The 25,587-nt window shown below is 45.2% G+C and overlaps 1 protein-coding gene across 1 annotated transcript; it reads left to right on the top strand.

Moving 5' to 3' along the window:
- Window positions 1-1,845: 1,845 nt before the first annotated feature.
- Window positions 1,846-24,900, top strand: anks6 (ankyrin repeat and sterile alpha motif domain containing 6). Its single transcript, XM_020494379.2, has 16 exons — window positions 1,846-2,470; window positions 9,650-10,176; window positions 12,749-12,793; window positions 13,319-13,523; window positions 13,865-13,971; window positions 14,141-14,292; window positions 14,419-14,653; window positions 15,061-15,110; window positions 15,382-15,585; window positions 15,704-15,875; window positions 20,431-20,630; window positions 20,771-20,957; window positions 21,045-21,112; window positions 21,234-21,350; window positions 21,496-21,592; window positions 24,029-24,900. The coding sequence occupies exons 1-16, from the start codon at window positions 2,136-2,138 to the stop codon at window positions 24,076-24,078; spliced, it is 2,751 nt and encodes a 916-aa protein (XP_020349968.1). The 5' UTR covers window positions 1,846-2,135; the 3' UTR covers window positions 24,079-24,900.
- The last annotated feature ends 687 nt before the right edge of the window (window positions 24,901-25,587 follow it).

The following is a 25,587-nucleotide window of genomic DNA, read 5'->3' as shown; positions in this document are numbered from 1 at the left end:
GTTCCTCGGCGTACACCTCACGGACAAACTGAATTGGTCCACCCACACAGACAGCGTGGTGAAGAAGGCGTATGTGTATGAGACAAATAAAATTGTGTATGTGACAAATACAATTTTATTTGATTATGCCATCACGAAGTGCTTTGAGAGACTAGTCAAGGATCATATCACCTCCACCCTACCTGATACCCTAGACCCACTCCAATTTGCTTACTGTCCCAAAAGGTCCACTGACAAAACAATCTCCATCACACTGCACAATCCCTTCTGAACAAGAGGAATACCTATGTACGAATGCTTTTTTTGCCACTTTAAATAACACCATCTTAATCATGTTTACATATTACTCATCTCATATGTATATACTGTTCTATACCATCTTGCCTATGCCGCACGGCCATCGCTCATCACATCGCTTATGTGTGCATAAGAAAATTGTTGTGAATTTGTTAGATTACTTGTTAGAACTTGTCGGAACTTGAAGCACAAGCATTTCGCTACACTCGCATTAAGATCTGCTAACCATATGTATGTGACCAATACATTTGATTTGAAGAGCATGAATTGCACTGCTGAATATTCATATCATTATATCCAAAAAGCGTTGTGTGGAACCTGTCTATGGATCAGTGAGATTTTATATGACTTTACAGTAACAAACAGCTTAGTGCTTTAAACGTCCTACCGGCCAATGTAGGCCTCCTAGCAGTAACGGCAGACAAACTACTACGGACTTGTCAGATCTTTTAATTTATAGCCGTTGTTTCTATTATAAAAAGTGTCCCAGGATGCACTTGTGGAGTGGACCTCCAGCTCCTTGATTCGGTGCTGATGATATTGAGCTATATATCAATGTTTGACAGGGTAATTGGAAAAGTTGATGCGCGGGTCATGGCTGTTGTACTTGGCCGATTGCCACAAATTGGAAAGAACATTACTCATTTAGAGGGATCCTTACAGTTAGGATTATAAACTGTGTGTGGAGTAGAGTTATGAGAAGAGAAAGTGACCCTCAAATGAATTGACTTTAAAAAATGGTAGTCGACTCCACTACACACAATGCATTTCACAAGAGAATGGCTCCCTCTGCTGTCTATCTGTGGTGACACATTGAAGTATTGAAAACTGATCAAACCATTAGGGTCCTCAATAAGTCTCCCCAAAGGGTAGTGTACACTCTTTCATTGCCCTCCATTTCCCCCATAGATTTAAAAGGAATGGATTGGTGTAAGATTAATAAAGTGGAGACTACCTCTAGCCCACACGTATACCCATTGTAATCTATGAGGGGGAGTGAATGAACACGCTCAGGAGAAGAGTAGAGATTCTGACTGCAGCAAGTGTCTGTGTATATTATGGATTTTGCTCTGCAAAGTATCCTTAAACTATCTTGATTGTATTCTTAAAACCTCACCGTTCCATAGTGAGCATATGCATGTTTATAATGCATTCACGTAAGACAACTGCCAATTAAATGACCAACCATAACTCCAAAAGAATAAACAGCAATATAAAACAATAGCAGTGGCGTAAAGAGAAACGTCATAGTCTACACATTGTTTCAGATAAAAGTGTCGTGTTCTCTCATTTATAAACCTAGAGAACAGTAGGCCTATATCCAAAATCCCATGTCCTTTATCATGCCTAAATGAATATTAAAGTTGACCATTAAATATTCATACTAGGCTTCTATACTATAAATTAATGTGATCGATTTTATTTTAACCATGCATCACGGTCTGTAGCCCTCAACTATTTAGTCTAATGTTCCAAAGGACTCCTTTCGTCCAATAAGACGTTTTTTTTTTTTTCAATAAAAGGGAGGTGGTCCGAAAAAGACTGCTCTTACATTGTCTTCATTTTGCGCACGCGTAGAATGGCAACATTTCCAGAGGTTGAGACGAGAGAGTAACTGGCTGCGAATATGATTTACATTAGAAAATAAAAAGCTTTATGCTTTTAATTTGTGTGATAATATTGGTCATAGTACAAACCAAAATGCCGTATTACTCGAGGAGAGAACTTTACTCTTGTTAGTGCGTCATGCTTTTCAAAGATGGGCCGCCGATAGACATTGGATTAAGGAGGAGAAAAGTTTTAGAACACCACAACTGGAACTCAAACTAACCTCGGAGATGAATTTAGGTGTTCCAGCAAACGCACTGTTGTTGTTTCGTGCTTGTGATGAAGGAGACTACGAAACTGCTCGAGGGATTCTTGATCCCGGGGCGAAAGATTCCGGGAGGCAAAGCAGACTGCGGTCAGAAGCGGGATCGGAATGCAATGTTGTGGACATCTCACGGGGACTTTCGCTAGTGCCAGTGGATTGCACAGATGAAGAGGGCAACACCGCGTTGCAGTTTGCCTCGGCGAGTGGACATGAGAATCTGGTCCGATTTCTACTGCGAAAGGGGGCTTCGGTGGACAGCCGTAACAACTATGGCTGGACGCCTCTCATGCAGGCTACAAGGTGTGGTTGCTACCAGTTTGTGCTCATGATATTGGTCAATAATGTATACAGATGTTAAATGGGTGTGTCCCCGATTAAAATTTTATAATTGTATTATAATATATGCACAACACAGATTGTGTATGATGAATAAATCAAAATTAAACAATCTATACTAGCCAGGGGTGAGTTTCCAAAAAGATTATCTTAAATGTAGACTCGCGAAATGACGTTGCCACGAGTAGCACCTCAGATATTGGGTGTTCGAGCAGTAAGGGATGGATTATAATGTGCATAATGTACCTGGAGGGAAAAGGGGGAGGGTCATACTTTTTCAATTTCAGTCAATGGGAGGGTTTAGTATTTTTTTTAAATCTAGTCCAGTTCAGGGTCATGCAATTTGTAATTGATGACATTTCAATATTTCTCAGGGTTTTAAAATGAGTTGCTTATTAGGCTACATATCAACGTGTGGCCGATTCCGTCTCTCATCTCTGATTCTCCACTGGACGTGCAATTTCGAGTGTGCCTACAGGCTATTTAGTGTGGTCTCAATCAAATTATCCATATCTGGTCGGGAAGATGGTGGAAACTGAGGTTTTGTTTGAAACTGCTAGTAATATAATAGTACAGAAAGTGAGAGTAGTGGGTTCAGTGGCAAGGAAAAAGGGAAATGAGAAAGAAGTAAAGCTGTGGTAGAAAATAGGAAACCACCACACGTTTTTATTCGGAGTGAGGGTTTTGGATCAATGCTACTTGGGAAATATGTTTAACGTCTCGAGGACAATCTGGAATGTGTGGAAGGAAAGTGAGTCACAAGAAGTGGTCTTATTTAGATTTTTTGTGTCTGCGAAGCAGAATAAGTTTAAGAAGTTTAACATTTTCTGGGTATTTGTGATTTCACAGCCGAGGCTGTGCAAGAAATCCTGTCGGTGAATGTTATGCCATCACAGGCCCCTGAGCCTGTGTAGGAATGTAAACTCAGCAAAAAAAGTAATGTCCTCTCACTGCCAACTGCATTTATTTTCAGCAAACTTAACATGTGTAAATATTTGTATGAACATAACAAGATTCTACAACTGAGACATAAACTGAACAAGTTCCACAGACAAAGATTGGAAAGCAGCTGCGGTCATCCCCCTCTTCAAAGGGGGGGACACTCTTGACCCAAACTGCTACAGACCTATATCTATCCTACCGTGCCTTTCTAAGGTCTTCGAAAGCCAAGTCAACAAACAGATTACCGACCATTTCGAATCTCACCATACCTTCTCTGCTATGCAATCCGGTTTCAGAGCTGGTCATGGGTGCACCTCAGCCACGCTCAAGGTCCTAAACGATATCTTAACCGCCATCGATAAGAAACATTACTGTGCAGCCGTATTCATTGATCTGGCCAAGGCTTTCGACTCTGTCAATCACCATATCCTCATCGGCAGACTCGACAGCCTTGGTTTCTCAAATGATTGCCTCGCCTGGTTCACCAACTACTTCTCTGATAGAGTTCAGTGTGTCAAATCGGAGGGTCTGCTGTCCGGACCTCTGGCAGTCTCTATGGGGGTGCCACAGGGTTCAATTCTTGGACCGACTCTCTTCTCTGTATACATCAATGAGGTCGCTCTTGCTGCTGGTGAGTCCCTGATCCACCTCTACGCAGACGACACCATTCTGTATACTTCCGGCCCTTCTTTGGACACTGTGTTAACAACCCTCCAGGCAAGCTTCAATGCCATACAACTCTCCTTCCGTGGCCTCCAATTGCTCTTAAATACAAGTAAAACTAAATGCATGCTCTTCAACCGATCGCTACCTGCACCTACCCGCCTGTCCAACATCACTACTCTGGACGGCTCTGACTTAGAATACGTGGACAACTACAAATACTTAGGTGTCTGGTTAGACTGTAAACTCTCCTTCCAGACCCATATCAAACATCTCCAATCCAAAGTTAAATCTAGAATTGGCTTCCTATTTCGCAACAAAGCATCCTTCACTCATGCTGCCAAACATACCCTTGTAAAACTGACCATCCTACCAATCCTCGACTTTGGCGATGTCATTTACAAAATAGCCTCCAATACCCTACTCAACAAATTGGATGCAGTCTATCACAGTGCAATCCGTTTTATCACCAAAGCCCCATATACTACCCACCATTGCGACCTGTACGCTCTCGTTGGCTGGCCCTCGCTTCATACTCGTCGCCAAACCCACTGGCTCCATGTCATCTACAAGACCCTGCTAGGTAAAGTCCCCCCTTATCTCAGCTCGCTGGTCACCATAGCATCTCCCGCCTGTAGCACACGCTCCAGCAGGTATATCTCTCTAGTCACCCCCAAAACCAATTCTTTCTTTGGCCGCCTCTCCTTCCAGTTCTCTGCTGCCAATGACTGGAACGAACTACAAAAATCTCTGAAACTGGAAACACTTATCTCCCTCACTAGCTTTAAGCACCAACTGTCAGAGCAGCTCACAGATTACTGCACCTGTACATAGTCCACCTATAATTTAGCCCAAACAACTACCTCTTTCCCAACTGTATTTCATTTTTTTTATTTTTTTTTATTTTGCTCCTTTGCACCCCATTATTTTTATTTCTACTTTGCACATTCTTCCATTGCAAAACTACCATTCCAGTGTTTTACTTGCTATATTGTATTTACTTTGCCATCATGGCCTTTTTTGCCTTTACCTCCCTTCTCACCTCATTTGCTCACATTGTATATAGACTTGTTTATACTGTATTATTGGCTGTATGTTTGTTTTACTCCATGTGTAACTCTGTGTCGTTGTATCTGTCAACTGCTTTGCTTTATCTTGGCCAGGTCGCAATTGTAAATGAGAACTTGTTCTCAACTTGCCTACCTGGTTAAATAAAGGTAAAATAAAATAAAAAATAAATAAATAAATCTCCTCCTCATGGACTGCACAAGATTTGCCAGTTCTTGCTGTGAGATGTTACCCCACTCTTCCACCAAGACACTTGCAAGTTCCCGGACATTTCTGGGGGAAATGGTCCTAGCCCTCACCCTCTGATCCAAAAGGTGCCAGACGTGCTCAATGGGATTGAGATCTGGGCTCTTTGCTGGCCATGGCAGAACATGGACATTACTGTATTGCAGGAAATCACGCACAGAACGAGCAGTATGGCTCGTGGCATTGTCATGCTGGAGGGTCATGTCAGGATGAGCCTGCAGGAAGGGTACCACATGAGGGAGGAGGATGTCCTCCCTGTAACACACATCGTTGAGATTGCCTGCAATAACAACAAACTCAGTTCGATGACTCTGTGTCACACCGCCCCAGACAATGACAGACCCTCCACCTCCAAATCGATCCCACTCCAGAGTACAGGCCTCGGTGTAACGCTCAATCCTTCGACGATAAACACGAATCCGACCATCACCCCTCCAGGTGAGACAAAACCGTGACTTGTCAGTGAAGAGCACTTTTTGCCAGTCTCGTCTGGTCCAGCGACGGTGGGTTTGTGCCCATAGTCAACGTTGTTGCCGGGGTTGTCTGGTGAGGACCTGCCTTATAACAGGCCTACAAGCCCTCAGTCCAGCCTCTCTCAGCCTATTGCGGACAGTCTGAGCACTGATGAAGGGATTGTGCGTTCCTGGTGTAACTCGGGCGGGTGGTATCCAATTTGTTGCATTTCTGCCACCTACAAGACTGGAGTACAACTCCCTTATGCTTTACTTGAAAAATTTAAATATACTAAATAAATACCTTCTAATTTCAATGTCATGTAAAATAAATGTAACACTCCACTAATTAAATGTATTTATTCCTACCTCATGCCATCACCCTGAAAGGATGGGACATCACCACTTAACACATCCTGTAACTCTTCTGCTGACAAGTCTCGCACACCGAGCAGCTGCCACAACAACCTCAATTTTCGGAGACTTACAATCCATCCCTGCTGTACAATTAATAACTATTGCCATAAATGCTAAAAATCCAAATCTTACTGAAACTTAGACTTTTTGGCCTATCCCTCTGTACTGGTATATCTCTGCTACTCTCACCACTCCTCCCTCTGTACTGGTATATCTCTGCTACTCTCACCACTCCTCCCTCTGTACTGGTATATCTCTGCTACTCTCACCACTCCTCCCTCTGTACTGGTATATCTCTGCTACTCTCACCACTCCTCCCTCTGTACTGGTATATCTCTGCTACTCTCACCACTCCTCCCTCTGTACTGGTATATCTCTGCTACTCTCACCACTCCTCCCTCTGTACTGGTATATCTCTGCTACTCTCACCACTCCTCCCTCTGTACTGGTATATCTCTGCTACTCTCACCACTCCTCCCTCTGTACTGGTATATCTCTGCTACTCTCACCACTCCTCCCTCTGTACTGGTATATCTCTGCTACTCTCACCACTCCTCCCTCTGTACTGGTATATCTCTGCTACTCTCACCACTCCTCCCTCTGTACTGGTATATCTCTGCTACTCTCACCACTCCTCCCTCTGTACTGGTATATCTCTGCTACTCTCACCACTCCTCCCTCTGTACTGGTATATCTCTGCTACTCTCACCACTCCTCCCTCTGTACTGGTATATCTCTGCTACTCTCACCACTCCTCCCTCTGTACTGGTATATCTCTGCTACTCTCACCACTCCTCCCTCTGTACTGGTATATCTCTGCTACTCTCACCACTCCTCCCTCTGTACTGGTATATCTCTGCTACTCTCACCACTCCTCCCTCTGTACTGGTATATCTCTGCTACTCTCACCACTCCTCCCCATTAACTCATCTTCCTCTACTTTCTTCACTGCCTCAGCATATGACAACTTCTGCTCTACTCTAACCCTGGAAACCTCAACCTGCCTCTCTCGCACACAACATTTCTGATCCCCAGCTCCATGGGCACCCCTACAATTAACACATTCCACTACTTTCCCCAGTACTACACATTCCTTTGTCTCATACCCTTCTGCACATGTCTCACAATTTGGACCCTCCCTCCTACACACTGCTGCCACATGCCCAATAGCTTGACACCTGTATCATCTTAATGTGTTCGGCACATACACTCGTACAGGATAACTTATATATCCTAACTTCACTTTGTCAGGCAAAGACTCAACTTCAAAACTCAAAAGAACAGACAACGACTCTTCTGTTTCCCCACTCTCGCCACCCTGTCTGCGTCACATCAAACGACGAGCATCACATACACCAGGAATATTTGCCCTCAGCTGGTCAGCCTTTATATCTACTGCTACTCCAGTTATCACTCCTTTCATTGGTGCCCTTTTTTAGAGAACGAAACAACTCACTTTTCTTGCCCCCATTATTTTTACTTCGAGCGCTTTCTTCCTCTGCCCAACAGAAACAGAAACTAGACCACTTCTAGATACCGATACCACTTGACCCAACTCTTTTTACTTCGAGCGCTTTCTTCCTCTGCCCAACAGAAACAGAAACTAGACCACTTCTAGATACCCTCACCGATACCACTTGACCCAACTCTTTTTTTCACCCACCGTGAAACCACAAATGGATCAGCCAAAAGGCAAGAGTCCACTTTTTCCAGGAACTTCACTCCTACCGTCAGACTCTTCTTCATCCTGATCCTCGGTGCATACCTCAGTCTCCGATAACTTCACCACACCTACCACCTTCGATACTTCACCCTCATTCACTTCCATTTCTCCTCCTGTCTTCAGCTCCCTCTGCTTGCACTTTCTACTATCCTTCTTTGACAAAACATCTCCCTTTTTTCCACCATTTTTATCCGACTCAAGCTCACCTTCTTCCCTCACTCTCTTAGACCTCTTCTCTGTCTCTTTTTCCTTCCATTCCTTCTCTGTTTTCCAAGTACACATCTCCTTATGATAATACTGCCGCTCCATCCCTGACACCCATCTTGTACTTGCTTTCTCTATGGACTCCATTTTCCTCTCGTCCTCATATCCTGATCCTACCTCAACTCCAGTCCTCAGGGGCCTGATTGGTGTCACACGTTTGCCCCAGCTAACACACCTGACTCCAATAATCACCTAATCATGATCTTCAGTTAAATGCAATTAGTTTAAATCAGGTGTGTTTGCTAGGGATCGGGGAAAAGTGTGACACCAATCAGGCCCCTGAGGACTTTAATTGTCCAGGCTTGGCCTATAGGCTACCAAGTCCATGCTCAGAGAAGCACAGAGCAATGTTATATTTCTAAGATAGCAGCTGGGATGGTGTAAATAAAACTAGGCTGCATTACACTGCAATGGATATTTCAACCCTGAGCCCCGGGCCTGCTCTGCTTTTGCTAATCCAAAACTTTTGTTGTGTGCTGCCTAATCAATGGCTGTGCTATGTAGGCCTATGGTGTCAGTTCAGGAGGCAAGTCAAATGCTTCTTCTGAAAATCATCTTTGAATGGTCTAGTCCAAAAAAAATGTGTGTGGACTAGCCTATAGCCAATGTTCTGTTCAGTTTTACAAGGAGAGAGAGATGAGGAGGAGGACCGGAGGTTAAATTTGATAACTTGCTACTACTATAATTGATTTTTATTATGTTTCTTGCTGATGATGTAGGTCTGTTTATCATAGTTATTGATCTCACAATAAGCCAGATTTGAGTAACTTACATTGTGGTACTGAAACTTTAAGCAGCAGCCGCGGCACAATCAATCGGAAATGGACAACTCTTGGTGCTGAAAGTACGCTCGTGCTTCAACGGTCTTAGTTGTTGTGTAAATTCACCCACAATGCTGTTTACTTAGAACTGCATCTATGTCACATTTGTGAGTGTACCTTTAAAGAGATAGATCATCTTAATGATTAGAAACATATGCTCTCCTCGGTTTTGACTAGATGGTAATACAGTCTCTCAGAATTGATTTTTCGTAGCAGGTAAGGATAATTAACATGGCATGTTAGGAGAATTAGGTTAAGGTTAGGAAAATGGTTAGCGTTACCAAAAATGCAATTTGTTAAAACTTTTGATGTCAATTTGACATAGGCTGTATCCCGTCTAGACATGACTACTCTCCTCCCTCCTAACACTTCCTGGTCACCTGTGTACCATGTGACCTATGACCACATATGAAGGTTCTCCTAGTCTTCAAAACAATAAGCATTAACATCATTGTTCATTCATTGCTTACCAATGGACTTAAGATGATCTTAGTACATTTTTGGAAATATTTGGACAGTTCCATGACTTTGTCTTGTCGTCCACTAGGTTTGGCCATCTAAATGTGGCCCACATCCTGCTGGAGAACGGGGCGGAGATGAACGGCAGGAACCGGATGGGAGCCAGCGTGTTAACTATGGCAGCCAGAGGGGGCCACACCCATGTGGCCAAGCTTCTCCTGGAGAGCGGCGCCTACGTCGACGACTATGACCACCTGGCGCTCGCTGAGGGTGTCACCAACAGCAACAACAGCGTCGGAGACGAGGGTGGAAGGGAGTTCATGGATATCACGGCGCTCCTTGCTGCCTCACAGCATGGCCACGAGGCATCCGTTCGCCTGCTCCTGGAGTGGGGGGCGGAGGTGAACTTTTCCCAGAAGACCACGGGCTGGGGTGCCCTCATGCTGGCCACGCTGAGCGGGAAGGTGGTCGTGGCCCAGCAGCTGGTGGAGCGGGGTGCGGACCCGGACCAGGTCAATGTGCTGGCCAAGACTGCCTTCGAGCTATCGCTGCAGCTCAATCAGAGGGATGTCAAGGCCTACCTGGACTCCATTACAACCGTGCGCCCACAGCCAGGTATAGAACAGCCACGAGTTCACTACTCTCTCCATGTGTAATGAAGGTGGTTCGATGAACCACACTAATGTGATGAGTAACCCTAGCAACGTCTAGGCCTTAGCTCGGCGGGCTAACACAGTCTTGTGACATGTATGAGACCTGGATTTGAACCCTGGTTGGTTGCACACTGTTGGAAATCAGTTTTCCAGTATTTTCATTAAGCCTATTTAGGTGGACTGGAACAGACCCCCATCTAACTCTGTTACACCCAGCCTCAAAACATTTAGGCTAGGTTTCAATTGGTTGAGGAAATGTTATTGTTGGCAGGCCTTGATGCTGATTCAGGGATCTCTGTCCCACTGAAGAAGCATTCAGGAGAAACACTGCAATCTGATATGCAGTCAAATTAGGCCAACAAGGCACAAAGCAGTTTTTCTATTTCTGATATGATTGTCGTTAGTCAATACACAGATAAGATCGCAACAAGTTCATCTTTGAGACTAAACAGATGTCTTCAGCGGATCTTGTACAGGTCACTCATAGGTAGTAGTCTCGATTGTTGTGAACGTTTTCTAATTAACTCAAAGCTTTATTGTAACACTACAATTGACACTCAAGTGAAAGTAAAGCAGTGGTCACACCTTGGGTGTCTAAAAGAAAGAGACATTGTTATAGAGTTCCCCCCTTAGACACCTGTTCTCTTTGATGTGCCTCTTGTCTTTGGCCAAGAAGTACACAGGAGGGAACCCGAATTTGAAACCTACCCTTGAAAATGTCTGAGCTCTGCATTTCTTTGACAAATTGTTATTATAGCAGGGCTGTGTTCAGCAGCGGGCAACAAACTGAACGCTGCAGATAGAAATGTCACGAATAGAGCTGAGACGATTCCTCACTCTACATGTCAGAGAGGCAAGTCTGTTGTACATAATATATTTCTATCTGAACGTCCCGCGATGTTGTGGCCCTCTGAACGTAGGTAGAGAAGTACCACCGTAAAGGGACAGTTTACCCCAAAATAAAAAAAAATGTATTTTAACGTTTTCGCCCCCAAATTCCTGTGTAGATCCTGCGATATTAGGAAAAATCTGCAGGCCTCAATTCCAAGTGAATGGGAAAGATTGGCACCATTTACGCCTTGTATTTAGATGGTTAGTGCCAATAATTCCCATTCTAAGCAGATGCAAGACCACCTTTTGAGCTATAATAAAAACAATTTCAACGATTTTGGGGTGGGCTATCCCTTTAAACATCTGAATCTTCCTAGAATTTCTTCAGCCAGTCACCCATTCTAATGATCAACATGACTCAGTAATGACAATTAACTACATCATCCTGTATAACTGGAAAGACAACGCACAGTTGAAGTTGGAAGTTTACATACACTTTAGCCAAATGCATTTAAACTCAGTTTTTCACAGTTCGACATTTAATCCTCGTAAAAATGCCCTGTCTAAGGTCAGTTAGGATCACCACTTTATTTTAAAAGTGTGAAATGTCAGAATAATAGTAGAGAGAATGATTTATTTCAGCTTTTATTTCTTTCATCACATTCCCAGTGGGTCAGAAGTTTGCACACACTCAGTTAGTATTTGGTAGCATTGCCTTTAAATTGTTTAACTTGGGTCAACTGTTTTGGATAGCCTGCCACAAGCTTCCCACAATAAGTTGGGTGAATTTTGGCCCATTCCTCCTGACAGAGCTGGTGTAACTGAGTCAGGTTTGTAGGCCTCCTTGCTCACACACGCTTTTTCAGTCCTGCCCATACATTTTCTAAAGGATTGAGATCAGGGCTTTGTGATGGCCACACCAATACCTTGACTTTGCTGTCCTTAAGCCATTTTGCCACAACTTTGGGAGTATGCTTGAGGTCATTGTCCATTTGGAAGACACATTTGCGACCAAGCTTTAACTTCCTGACTGATGTCTTGAGCTGTTGCTTCAGTATATTCACATAATTTTCCTCCCTCTTGATGCCATCTATTTTGTTAAGTGCACCAGGCCCTCCTGCAGCAAAGCACCCCCACAACATGATGCTGCCACCGTGCTTCATGGTTGGGATGGTGTTCTTCGACTTGCAAGCCTCCCCCTTTTCCTCCAAACATAACGATGGTCATAATAGCCAAACAGTTCTAAAAAACATATATAACATATTTTCTGCTTGTATTTTCCCTATTGGTTTGCTGTTCAATTGATATATCAGAGATCTCAAAGTCACCGCTAAAATTTTCTCCATATCACTACTGAATTCTTACAATGCATATATTGTTATTGTACGCTATGGTAAGCACATTAACCTTAACTACAGTTCAGGACTAAAAGGACCAGTCACATGTTTTGAGTTCCCTTATCCGTCTGCCTGGCTAGCAGTCGTGATTGTGGTCCACTCTCTTGGTGGTTTTGGACTGAGCTTTGTTGTCTCTAGCCTGTACAACTCCAGTATTTCTCCACTCAAGTGTTCCCTGTCCTCTTCTGGTACCCAATGTGACTGGGTTCAGCAGTAGGGTTATTGTATGGTGGTGGTGGCAATGTAGGATTGTTGCTTTTTCAGTCCTTGGTACATTCATCTTCTGTTCTTTTACCACTCGCATAGATGACGAGAAGAGGAGACCAGATGTTTTCAGTGCCTTGAAGTTAGGTGAGTTTAGCGCACACAGGCACATACTAAACAGAGGTTTGCATTGTAAGGGGAAAGCTGTCATATTGAGTTATGTCTGCAAGAGTGGGCATAACACTACCATGCATTTACAGTAAGTAATCCAACCATGCATGTAGTTCAACCAAAAAGTCATACCTAAACATTCCTGAAGTAGGGACTATGTGAGTTTGAGAGAATCTAACATGGTATGTGCACTGGGCAGTCTTGCATGCTTGCTCAATGCAGTCTGGGGTAAAAACCCTGGGAGGGAAGAATGTGTGGGGTCTGAGAGGGCTGAAAATATTTTAGACTTTTGGGTGGAGGACAGAGACCTTTGTTTCAATAAGAATGTATGTAGCTGGAATTGAGTAGTCTGTGGTAATCTTGTGCGTGCGTGCGTTCATACTCATATCTGTGTGAGTGTGTGTGTTTGCACGTGTGCATGTGTGTTTGTTTGTGCATGTGTTTGTGCATGTGTGTTTGTGCATGTGGGTTTGTGTGTGTGTGTGCATGTATGTGTCCCAGGAAACTCCCAGCTGGTGAAGGAGATCTTGGAGGAAGATCCATCGCAGGTGAACATGGCCAACCCGGACGGGGCGTCTCCCCTGATGATAGCAGCCGTCAGTGGGCAGCTGGAGGTGGTGCAGCTCCTGCTGGAGAAGAGCGCCGACGTGGACAAACAAGATGGAGTACACGGCTGGACGGCCCTCATGCAGGCCACGTACCATGGGTAAATATGTGACACATGACCGCAATTTTGATTACACTTTCTTATTCTACACAGACACCTTCACAAACACACAATGGCTAAAACACATACACTACCGGTGAAAAGTTTTAGAACACCAACTCATTAAAGTTTTTTTGGGGGTAAATGCATGATTCCATGTGCTATTTCATAGTTTTGATGTCTTCACTATTATTCTACAATGTAGAAAATAGTAAAAATATATAAAAGCCCTTGAATGAGTAGGTGTTCTAAAACATTGACCGGTAGTGTATACAGTCAAGTTGATTTTTAAAAGTTGTCTTCTAATCTAAGCTTTTCTTCTGTCGTACCTGTGCTCATAGGAATAAAGATGTGGTGAAGTATCTGCTTAGTCAGGGTGCAGATGTCAACCTGCGAGCCAAGAATGGCTACACTGCTTTTGACCTGGTCATGCTGCTGAATGACCCAGGTAAAACCACAACACAACCTGCCGCTGCTTCTGAGTTTACTGGTGCGGATAGAAAGTGTGAAGTGTTATAATGCATTTGTACTGTGATATGTGTTATCATTGCTAGTGCTTAGTACACCTGGTAAACCCAATGCACCCAAGTCACACTCTGCCGTTCTCTTCCCTACAGACACTGAGCTGGTGAGGTTGTTGGCGTCCGTCTGCATGCAGGTGGACAAAGACAAAGGAAAACACAGGGGCAGGACTCCCCTCACTGGCTCCAAGAGCAGGCAGTCTCTCAATAATGTCCCCGTACCACCCGATGACAGAGGAGGATTAAAGGTCAGGCACTGTTTAGATCAGGGCCAAATTAAATCCGATTTTGGGATGCGTTTCGCCCAGGGGCTGTATGTTGTGCACTCTGTTTATTATCATATGGCATATGACTACTGTCTCCTTCCTGTCCAGTCATGGTGGAACAGGATGTCTAACAGGTTCAGGAGGCTTAAGCTGACCCACACTCTAAGACACGGACTATCCTCCAACCGCCTGGCCCCCTTCCCTGATGAACCCGAGGCGCCTCTGGACGCCACCATGAAGGCTGAGAGGAAGAGTGCCACCCCGTGCGGGGCGGTGTCACCCCCTGCAGCCATGGGGAGTACTGACAGCAGCACGGCCTGGACAGCCAAGAGCAAAGACAGTGGTGAGACACGGGGGAAATAAGACCTTCCCCAATAACAATGTTCCAGTTTTTGTTTTGTAAACAGAATTTTTGCAGTACTTCTTTTTACAGTATAGTCAGTTTAGAATTAGCAAGTATTGTATAAGCTCTCCTACTGATTGTGCATGGATTGTTTGTTAGAAATGGGAAATTAACAAAAGTATGGTAAATGTCTGTAAGTGGCATTTCCTTGAAACCATCTTGTTTCCCTGATGTTTTGAAACGGTTCATTTTTCACAATGGCCATATACTTCCTGAGAGATTTAGTTGAAACATTCTATTTTGTGGTCAGTGGCTGAAACAGTTGGGCCTTGAATACAGGAACATGAGATAATGTCATGTATGGTTCTACTAAACTACCTATTGATTTATTTGTATCTGTTTCATAGGTCTTGGCAGAACGGGCACAGAGAAGGATGACTTTCTAATAACCACAATGGTAGGAGTCTTTACATTTGAAGAGGTTTTGAATTTAAGTGAATTAACCATGATAAGCCCTGTGTCTACATTTCATTGAAACTTCAGTTGAAGTGAACAATGGAGTTCTGTGGCAAACTGCTACACATTGTGGATATTATTGACAGAAAACTGTGAAAATAGAGATGCTCTGTCCGGACTGGGGACCATAGACTATTTATTGTGTACGCTACGGCATAGATAATGTAATGCTGGTGTGATTGAACTGATTGAAACTTCTACTAAACTTTCAGCTGAGAAATGGGGCGCCGCTGACCCGTCTGCCCAACGACAAGCTGAAGGCAGTGATCCCACCCTTTCTGCCCCCGTCGAACTTTGAGCCGTGGAACTCAGACCGCTCCAGGGTCATCAAAGAGGGCAAGAGCGAAGCCTCACGGCTGCCCATGCCACAGAGACCAGGCAAAGCCAACTTCAACAGCAGCGGCAACTCTGACATTGTGAGTCACACGTTGCTGCCAATTTTTTTTATTTTTTTTTACTGTAATTAAAACCCAATGATAAATTGTGATTTTGAAGTGAAGAAAAAGTATTCTTTCCTTCCATGCTGTGTCACAGACCTCTATCAGTCGTGTGGTGAGCAGGTCCATTAAGTTCCCCAGCCTCACCAAGGGCCCCTCATCCACCTCCCCCTCCAACTCAGGCAACTACCACTCCCCCCACTCCTCAGGTGGCTCCAACGGGGTGGCAGGGCTCAACCGCCACGGGCCAGACTCACACAACCGCTCAGGTACAGGCACATGAAAACACACTTGGCTAGGTGTCATACACACCACACACACACTTTCAGACTATTCCTACTGCCTGAGCAGAGATCAGATGATTACTGAACTGGCGCCTCGCTTCGCGTTCTTAGGAAACTATGCAGTATTTGTTTTTTTTATGTATTATTTCTTACACCGTTACCCCAGGAAATCTTAAGTCTTATTACATACAGTCAGGAAGAACTATTGGGTAGAAGAGCAACGTCAACTTACCAACATTTTGACCAGGAATATGACTTTCCCGAAATCGGATCCTCTGTTTGGACCACCACCCAGGACAATGGATCGGATCCCAGTAGGCGACCCAAAACAACGGCGCCGCAGAAGGGGCAGACGGAGTGGTCTTCTGCTCAGGCTCCGTAGACGGGCACATCGCTCACCGCTCCCGAGTATACGACTCGCCAATGTCCAGTCTCTAGACAACAAGGTAGACCAAATTCGAGCAAGGGTTGCCTTCCAGAGAGACATAAGATATTGTAACATTCTCTGTTTCACGAAAACATGGCTCACTCGAGATACGTTAGAGTCGGTACAACCACCTGGTTTCTTCATGCATCACGCCAACAGAAACAAACATCTCTCTGGTAAGAAGAAGGGCGGGGGTGTATGCCTTATGATTAACGAGTCGTGGTGTGATCCTAACAACATACAGGAACTTAAGTCCTTTTGTTCACCTGACCTAGAATTCCTTACAATCAAATGCCGACCGCATTTTCTACCAAGAGATTTCTCTTCGATTATAATCACAGCCGTGTATATCCCCTCAAGCAGACACCTCAATGGCCCTGAAAGAACTTCATTGGACTCTATGTGAACTGGAAACCACATATCCTGTGGCTGCATTAATTATAGCTGGGGATTTTAACAAGGCTAATCTGAAAACGAGGCTCCCTAGATTTTATCAGCATATCGAATGCGTGACCCGGGCTGGAAAAATTCTGGATCATTGCTACTCTAACTTCCGCGACGCATACAAAGCCTTCCTCGCCCTCCTTTAGTCAAATCTGACCACGACTCCATTTTGTTGCTCCCAGCCTATAGACAGAAACTAAATCAGGAAATGTCCGTGCTCAGGTCTGTTCAACGCTGATCCGACCAAGCTGATTCCACGCTTCAAGATTGCTTCAATCATGTGGACTGGGATATGTTCCCGGATAGCGTCAAACAACAACATTGATGTATACGCTGATTCGGTGAGTGAGTTTATCTTTGATGTTGTACCAGTGACTATTAAAACCTTCTCCAACCAGAAACCATGGATTGATGGCAGCATTCGCACAAAACTGAAAGAGTGTACCACTGCTTTTAATCATGGCAAGGCGACCGGAAACATGACCGAATGCAAACAGTGTAGCTATTCTCTATGCAAGGCAATCAAACAAGCTAAGCGTCAGTATAGAGAGTTGCAATTCAACGGCTCAGACACAAGACTTATGTAGCAGGTGTAACGCTCGTCTGAAGAAGAGGACCAAAGCGCAGCGTGGTACGTGTTCATGATTATTTATTCAAACTGAACACTGCTGGAGGCTCCGGACTGGGCACCGTCGTTGCTGGAGGCTCCGGACTGGGCACCGTCGTTGCTGGAGGCTCCGGAATGGGCACCGTCATTGCTGGAGGCTCCGGACTGGAGACCGTCTCTGGAGGCTCCGGACTGTAGACCATCTCTGGAGGCTCCGGACTGGAGACCGTCGCTGGAGGCTCTGGATTGGTGGCCGTCGTTGGAGGCTTCGTGCCATGACTCCTCACTGGAGGCTTCGTGCCATGACTCCTCACTGGAGGCTTCGTGCCATGACTCCTCACTGGAGGCTTCGTGCCATGACTCCTCACTGGAGGCTTCGTGCCATGACTCCTCACTGGAGGCTTCGTGCCATGGATCATCACTGGAGGCTTCGTGCCATGGATCATCACTGGAGGCTTCTTGCCATGGATCATCACTGGAGGGAGGAGACACACAGGAGGCCTGGCTCTGGGAGCATTCACAGGACTCACCAGGCTGGGGAGACATACAAGAGACTTAGTTCTAGGCGCAGGCACAGGACTCACCAGGCTGGGGAGACATCCAGGAGGCCCTCTCCTTCTGGGGACAGGCACCAGATACACTTGGCCGTGGAGGCGCACTGGAGGTCTCGAGCTTAGAGCCTGCACAACCCATGCTGGCTGGATGGTGACTTTGGCCCAGCACGTGCGGGGCGCAGGCACAGGACACACTGGGCTGTGCAGACGCACTGGAGACACAGTGTGCAGAGCCGGCGCAGGATATCCTGGGCTGTAGAGACGTACTGGAGGTCAGGAGAGCTGGGCTGGCACAATCCTTCCTGGCTGGATGCTCACCTTAGCCCGGCAGATGCGGGGAGCTGGGATGTAGCGCACCGGGCTAAGAACGAGTACTGGAGACACTGTGCGCTCCACCGCATAACACGGTGCCTGACCAGTACTACGCTCCCTCCGGTAAGTACGGGGAGTTGGCTCAGGTCTCCAACCTGGCTCAGCAAATCTCCCTGTGTGCCCCCCCCCCCCCCCCCCCAAAAAAATTGGGAGTGGCCTCCCGGTCTTTGTGCCAGCCTTGTCCCCGTGTAATTATTGGCCCTTTTACTGGCTGCCTCTGCCTTCCTTGCTGCTTCGACTTGCTCCCATGGCAGGCGATCTTTTCCGGCCAGGATCTCCTCCCACGTGTAGGATCCTTTACCGTCCAGGATGTCCTCCCATGTCCAGTCCGCCTTACCACGCTGCTTGGTCCTTTGGTGCTGGGTAGTTCTGTAACGCTCGTCTGAAGAAGAGGACCAAAGCGTAGCGTGGTACGTGTTCATGATTATTTATTCAAACTGAACACTGAAACAAAAATAACAAAGTGGAGCAAAACGAAACAGTTCTGCCTGGTGCAAACAGAAAACAACTACCCACAAAACACAGGTGGGAAAAAGCTGCCTAATTATGATTCTCAATCAGAGACCACGATAGACAGCTGCCTCTGATTGAGAACCACACCCGGCCAAACACAAAGAAATAGAAATAAAGAAACTAGAATGCCCACCCTAGTCACACCCTGGCCTAACCAAAATAGAGAATAAAACCCTCTCTATGGCCAGGGCGTGACGGCAGGGTCTACAGTCAATCATGGATTACTAAAAGAAAACCAGCCCCGTCACGGTCACCGATGTCTTGCTCCCAGATAAACTAAACAACTTCTTTGCTCGCTTTGAGGACAATACAGTGCCACTGACACGGCCCGCTACCAAAACCTGCGGGCTCTCCTTCACCACAGCCAACGTGAGTAAAACATTTAAACGTGTTAACCCTCGCAAGACTGCCGGCCCAAACGGCATCCCTAGCCGCGTCCTCAGAGCATGCACAGACCTGCTGGCTGGTGTGTTTACGGACATATTCAATCTATCCTTATCCCAGTCTGCTGTTCCCACATGCTTCAGGAGGGCCACCATTGTTCCTGTTCCCAAGAAAGCTAAGGTAACTGAGCTAAACGACTATCACTCACTTCTGTCATCATGAAGTGCTTTGAGAGACTAGTCAAGGACCATATCACCTCCACCCTACCTGACACCGTAGACCCACTCCAATTTGCTTACCGCCCCAATTGGTCCACAGATGACGCAATCGCAATCACACTGCCCTAATTCATCTGGACAACAGGAATACCTATGTAAGAATGCTGTTCATCGATTACAGCTCAACATTTAACACCATAGTAACCTCCAAACTCGTTATTAAGCTCAAGATCCTGGGTCTCGACCCCGCCCTGTGCAACTGGATGATAGCGGGGTGAACAGGCAGTGGCTCGGGTGGTTGTTGTCCTTGATGATCTTTTTGGCAATTCCTGTGACATCGGTTGCTGTCGGTGTCCTGAAGGGCAGGACACAACCGTAAGGCTCTCCAGAGGGTAGTGAGGTCTGCACAACACATCACCGGGGGCAAACAGAAGGCGAGGTCAGTACAGGTGCATCAAAGCGGGGACCGAGAGATTGAAAATCAGCTTCTATCTCAAGGCCATCAGACTGTTAAACAGCCACCACTAACATTGAGTGGCTGCTGCCAACATACTGACTCAAATCTTAGCCACTTTAATGAAAAATAATTGGATGTAATTAATGTATCACTAGTCACTTTAAACAATGCCACTTTATATAATGTTTACCCTACATTACTCATCTTATCTGTATATATCTGTATATACTGTACTCAATACCATCTATTGCATCTTGCCTATGCCGTTCGGCCATCGCTCATCCATATATTTAAATGTACATATTCCTATTCATTCCTTTACACTTGTGTGTATAAGGTAGTTGTTGTGAAATTGTTATATTACTTGTTAGATATTACTGCACGGTCAGAACTAGAAGCACAAGCATTTCGCTACACTCACATTAACATATGCTAACCATGTCTATGTGACCAATAAAATGTTATTTGATTTGATTTTATCTGTGAGATTTGAGCAGACGGCTAGTGCTAGTACTACTCAGTGGTAGTGCTACTCACGGGCTGTGTTTCTTCTCTTCCCCAAAGGGGGCAGTTCAGACAGTGTCCTTTCACAAATTGCTGCCCAGAGGAAGAGAGCTGCAGGCCTGTTAGATCCAAAGGCCCAGGCAGCAGAGGTGCCAAACCCCACCCCTGTGCCTGCTCCTGCCCCCACTGTGCCTGACATCAGTCTCCCAGACATCCACAGCACCCCCAGCCTGGTGTCCAGCGACGTCCACTCCAGACGGGTCAGATATAATATTGATACGTAGAAGGACAACCTATTACAAACCTTGTTATAAGACATTATAAAGGCTCATACACGCTTACAACATGTCAGTGTTAACTAGTGAACTAAGTGAATCACACCCATCTATTTTCTTTACAGAAAGCTGACCTAAAGAAGAGACCCCAGTCTGGGAACTCCTCTACCTCTAAGAGCACCTCTCCCACCCTGACCCCGTCTCCATCCCCCACCCCCAAACCTCCCCCAGGGGACTCCCTGTCCTCTGCCTCCTCCCACCCGCGCTCCAAGAGCAGTGGTGGCTCCAGCAGTGGCACCATCACCGACGAGGGTGAGACAGTGCATCTCTGGTTGATATAAATACTTTAAAAACAATCCCTTCCTCTGCTTATCTCTGCTGATCTCTCACTACACCCAGATGAGCTGTCCAGTATCCTGAAGAAACTTTCGTTGGAGAAATACCAGCCCATATTCGAAGAGCAAGAGGTACGCGTTATCCTCACTGTAGCTTTAGCCGTTGTGTATTTGCTACTTATCCTAAAATGTTCATAGCTGTGGTTTAAATCTCATGTCATCTACTCACTCAGTCAATGTGCATCCAATACAGGTGGATATGGAGGCTTTCCTTACTCTAACAGATGGAGATTTAAAGGAACTGGGGATTAAGACAGACGGGCCTAGACAACAAATACTGGCAGCTATTTCTGAACTCAATGCTGGGAAGGTGTGTTCAATATTTACCAACCCCCCTCTTTGTTCCTTGCCTATCTATTTGTTTTAGTTACCAAAGAGGGATCACAGCTTGATACATCCAATTAAAATGTATAAATACAATGTATTATTATTATTCATCTGAATTGTTGCTGCAGGGGAGAGAGAGGCAGATTTTGCAGGAGACCATCCACAACTTCCAGTCCTCCTTTGGCAGCAGTGCCAGCAACCCCAGACCGCCAGGACAGCCACGCTGTGAGTGTTATGACGTCACACACCCCTAATCAAGATGCAGGACACATGGCGTCCAAATCCAATATTACAAGATAACAACCCATCTATAAAGCAATGTCTCCAACACTTAGACTGACTGTAATTAGTGGGCCTACATGGTAATCATGGCCGTAACTACATACGAGTACACAGAGGTCCGGACCTCTGTTTTTAAATAAAAATAATAATGATAATAATGTACACAATACAGAAAATGTATTATGACTCAACATCTAAATATTGCTCCCAGCATTGATCAAAGCTCAGAACGCTTATATTCTTGATCTGACTGAGTTCTAATCGCGCCTGCCTCTTTGTGAACGAGTGGAATCATGAAGAGTGGTATGTTCGCCTGCATTGGATGGATTTGCCTTTTTAGCAGCACATTCACCACTCTCTCAAACAGTTAACTCCGCCCTCTTGTGGCACATGTCGAGGGCCTGACACGTGAGACAAACCACCCTGGCTCCGAGTCGGCTAAATAAAGACCAACTCGGAGAATGAGTGCACAATTGGTAGTCGCTTATAGATATGTCAAGGACTTCTATTACAGTAACATTGAAGGGCTCTGGCTAGTATTTCTTAGCCAGCTAAAGGATGAAGTAAGAACCTAACTTTACACGGCGTCTACCTCGGCAGGAGAAAAAATACGCTACTAAGTTCTCATAACTTTGCTTTACAGAAAGTAGGCTACTGAGACAGTGATGTGGCGCTCAGTGGTGAGGCTGAGGCAGTCTGCAATGCATGCAGGAGGAAGGAGAGAAGACGTAGAGAGAGGGGAAGCAAGCGGAGAGGTTAGTATAGTGGTTCCCAAACTTAGAGTTGGGGCCCTATGCGAGGTCCTCTTAGAAAATCTTATCAAACAAGTTAGGAACTTTAAAAATTATATTTCTAAATGAGGATCTCGACATGGCCTATCTTCCCTATAGGCCTACAACCAGCAACATGCCACCCTGCATCCCACTGCTGGCTTACATTTGAAGCTAAGCAGGGTTGGTCCTGGATGGAAGACCAAATGCTGCTGGAAGTGGTTGGAGGGCCAGTAGGAGGCACTCTTTCTTCTGGTCAAATCGTTTTTGTTTTTCCCCCCAATGCCCCAGGACAGTGATTGGGGACATTGCCCTGTGTAGGGTGTCATCTTTCAGATGGGATGTTAAACGGGTGCTTGTGGTCACGAAAGATCACATGGCACTTGGTAAAAGGACACATGGTAAAAGTAGGGGTGTTAACCCCGGTGCCCTGGCTAAAATCCCAATCTGGCCCTCATACCATCGTGGCCACCTAATCATCTCCAGCTTCCAATTGGCGTATTCCTTTCCCCTTTAACTATTCCCAGGCCTCCCGAGTGGCACAGCAGTATAACGCACTGCATTGCAGTGCTTGAGGCGTCATTACAGCCCTGGGTTCGATCCCAGGCTGTTTCACAACCGGCTGTGTACGGGAGACCTTTGAGGCGGCACACAATTGGCCCAGCATTGTCCGGGTTAAGGACAAGTCGCTCTAGCGACTCCTTGTGGTGGGTTGGGTGCTTGCATGCTGACATGGTTTTCAAGTTGGATGGTGTTTCCGCCGACACATTGGTGCAGCTGGCTTCCGGGTTAAGCGAGCAAGTGTGTCGAGAAGTAGTGCGGCTTGGCAGGGTCCTGTTTTGGAGGACGCATGGCTCTTACCTTCGCGTCTCCCGAGTCTGCAGCAATGAGACAAGACTGTAACTACCAATTGAATATCACAAAATAAGGGGTACAAGTACAAAAAAAATATATATATATTCCCTGGGTCATTGCTGTAAATAAGAATGTGTTCTCAGTCAACTTACCCGGTTAAATAAAATAATTAATTCTAAAAATGTCACGTTTTCATTTTATATTGGTGGTTTTTCGTCTTGTCCGTTTCACACTTCTTTTTTTTTGACCAATACATCACTGATATTAATACAGAATCGATAGTAATATTCTAATAATTCATGTGAATGTGATAATACAATCATCTGTGCTCCATTGATGTTTGTTTGTGCAGAGCTTGATCAGTAATGCCTAGGAATACAAATGTGAACGCTATGTAATTTCAAGGGTTTATGATTTTATGCAAATCGTCATTACAACTGACTGATGTTATGTGTCAGTGTGAAAAATGTGTCATATTCCACCCCTTTTCAGGGGTATAAGATTACAACTGTATAGCTAGTAGGCTATGTGTTTGTAGGTTGAATGAGGGTAATGAACCTACATCAGCCAAGGTGATAATGGCTGGGGTCAATTTTGCTTGTTTTTGCGGTTCTCCAAATAGCATTAAGTAGTTTAATTGTATAGAAATTCAGTAAATTAGCTTTAATTAAAATAAAAAAATCTAATCCTTCTGGACCTCATTAAAACTCAACCCCTGGTTACGGCCCTGATGGTAATCATTCTGTCCTTGTAGCTCCTACAGGCTGGGTCCGACACCAGGTGCGCACCTCCAACAAGAGGTAACAACACCACGCTGCGACTGAGGACCAACCGTATAGGAGGTCAGAGATGACCCTATAGCCCAGGTGTGAGGAGACTCTACTGGACGCCAGCGTTCCAGAGCACTGCTGCGTGTGAGAGGACGCTGCAGCACAGACCCCCGAAAGGGATCCCCATGGGCTGGCGACCCCATGCCCAGCGCCCTGCTGCTTACCGACAGAGCACAACGTGATGTGCGGCCATCATTTATTGCCATGGCAACAGGGCTGTCACGCCAACTGCTGACCTATAGGGGAGATACTGTAGAGGAAGTGGGCGCGTACTAAGAGAGAACAGACCTACTCATGTCTAAATGGATGTGGGAGATGAAAGCCTTTAAACTGAGATCAAGACTTTTGGGCACTGATGATGTACTATGTGAGAAGAGAACTTCAGGGACGGTTTCACAGACACAGATTAAGCCTAGTCCTGAACTAAAAAGTACATCAAGAGAATCTCCATTAAACATGCTTCTGAGTCCAGGACTAGTCTTAATCTGTGTCTGGGAAATTGGCCCGTAATGTCTTAATGTATTAGGGAGATTGTCACATGTTGATGATGTAAGAGGTTGGAGGAATTCTGGTTTGCCAGAATGATGAGGGAAGATTGTTTTTATTTGTTAAAAAAAAAAAAGTTTCCTTCTGCCTTTCTTTTTTTTCTTCTTTACTATTTCACTACTGTTAGTTTTATAATATGTTTTCTTGTACAAGGTTTCATGATTTGTGTGTGAACAAAGTAAGTCAGTTTTAGTCTGATGATGAATGTGAATGGCTGAACTGTCATTATTAAAACCCATGAAAAGATGGACATAGTGTTTTCTTTTGTTGGAGTTCCGACTGCTGCCGACCTACACATTGCTCTCTACAGACTGAGTCCACACTAACTCTCAACTTTATGTATGATGTTTTTTGAGTTTTTTCCCATAGGAATAGAGTCAACACTCCATGCTGCTTTGATCAGGGATGGGCATCTTTGATGGGGGTGGGGGCCACAAAAACTAATCTCATCATGAGGGGCCGCAGTGGCTCACTGGTCTGTGTACCCACATCCATACCAGTCAGAGCCGGCCCTAGGCTTTTGGGGGTCCTAAGTGAACATTTGTAGCTAGCAAAACATTTTAGCGCTGTCCCCTTGACAGCGGAGAGTACATTTCCTGTAATTCTGTTCATGTTGCCATAGGGGGGAGAGAAATGTTTGCAGTTTTAAATATGAGTGAGAGTGACTAACAAACTAAATGTGCCCCCCCCCAGTTGGTAATTTTACCATGATTACTACCATGATTTAGTTAGCTGGCTAGACTAATTTAGCAATCAAACATTTTTTAGGTAACATGGGCTAATACTCAATTAGTCACTCAGTCACTCAGACTGACATAATGAGAAAAACTGCTGATGCATAACCACATTTTGAAGTTGCACCGTGTGTATTCTAACTCTGAACATTAAGTTGAGAGCCTGACTGAGTTCCTAAACATATTTTTGTTTGTTTTTGGGG

Source organism: Oncorhynchus kisutch, linkage group LG11, assembly GCF_002021735.2.
Source record: "Oncorhynchus kisutch isolate 150728-3 linkage group LG11, Okis_V2, whole genome shotgun sequence".
Lineage (NCBI taxonomy): Eukaryota > Metazoa > Chordata > Actinopteri > Salmoniformes > Salmonidae > Oncorhynchus > Oncorhynchus kisutch.
The sequence above is the reverse complement of the archived record's forward strand: the minus strand, read 5'-3'. Positions and strand labels throughout refer to the sequence as shown.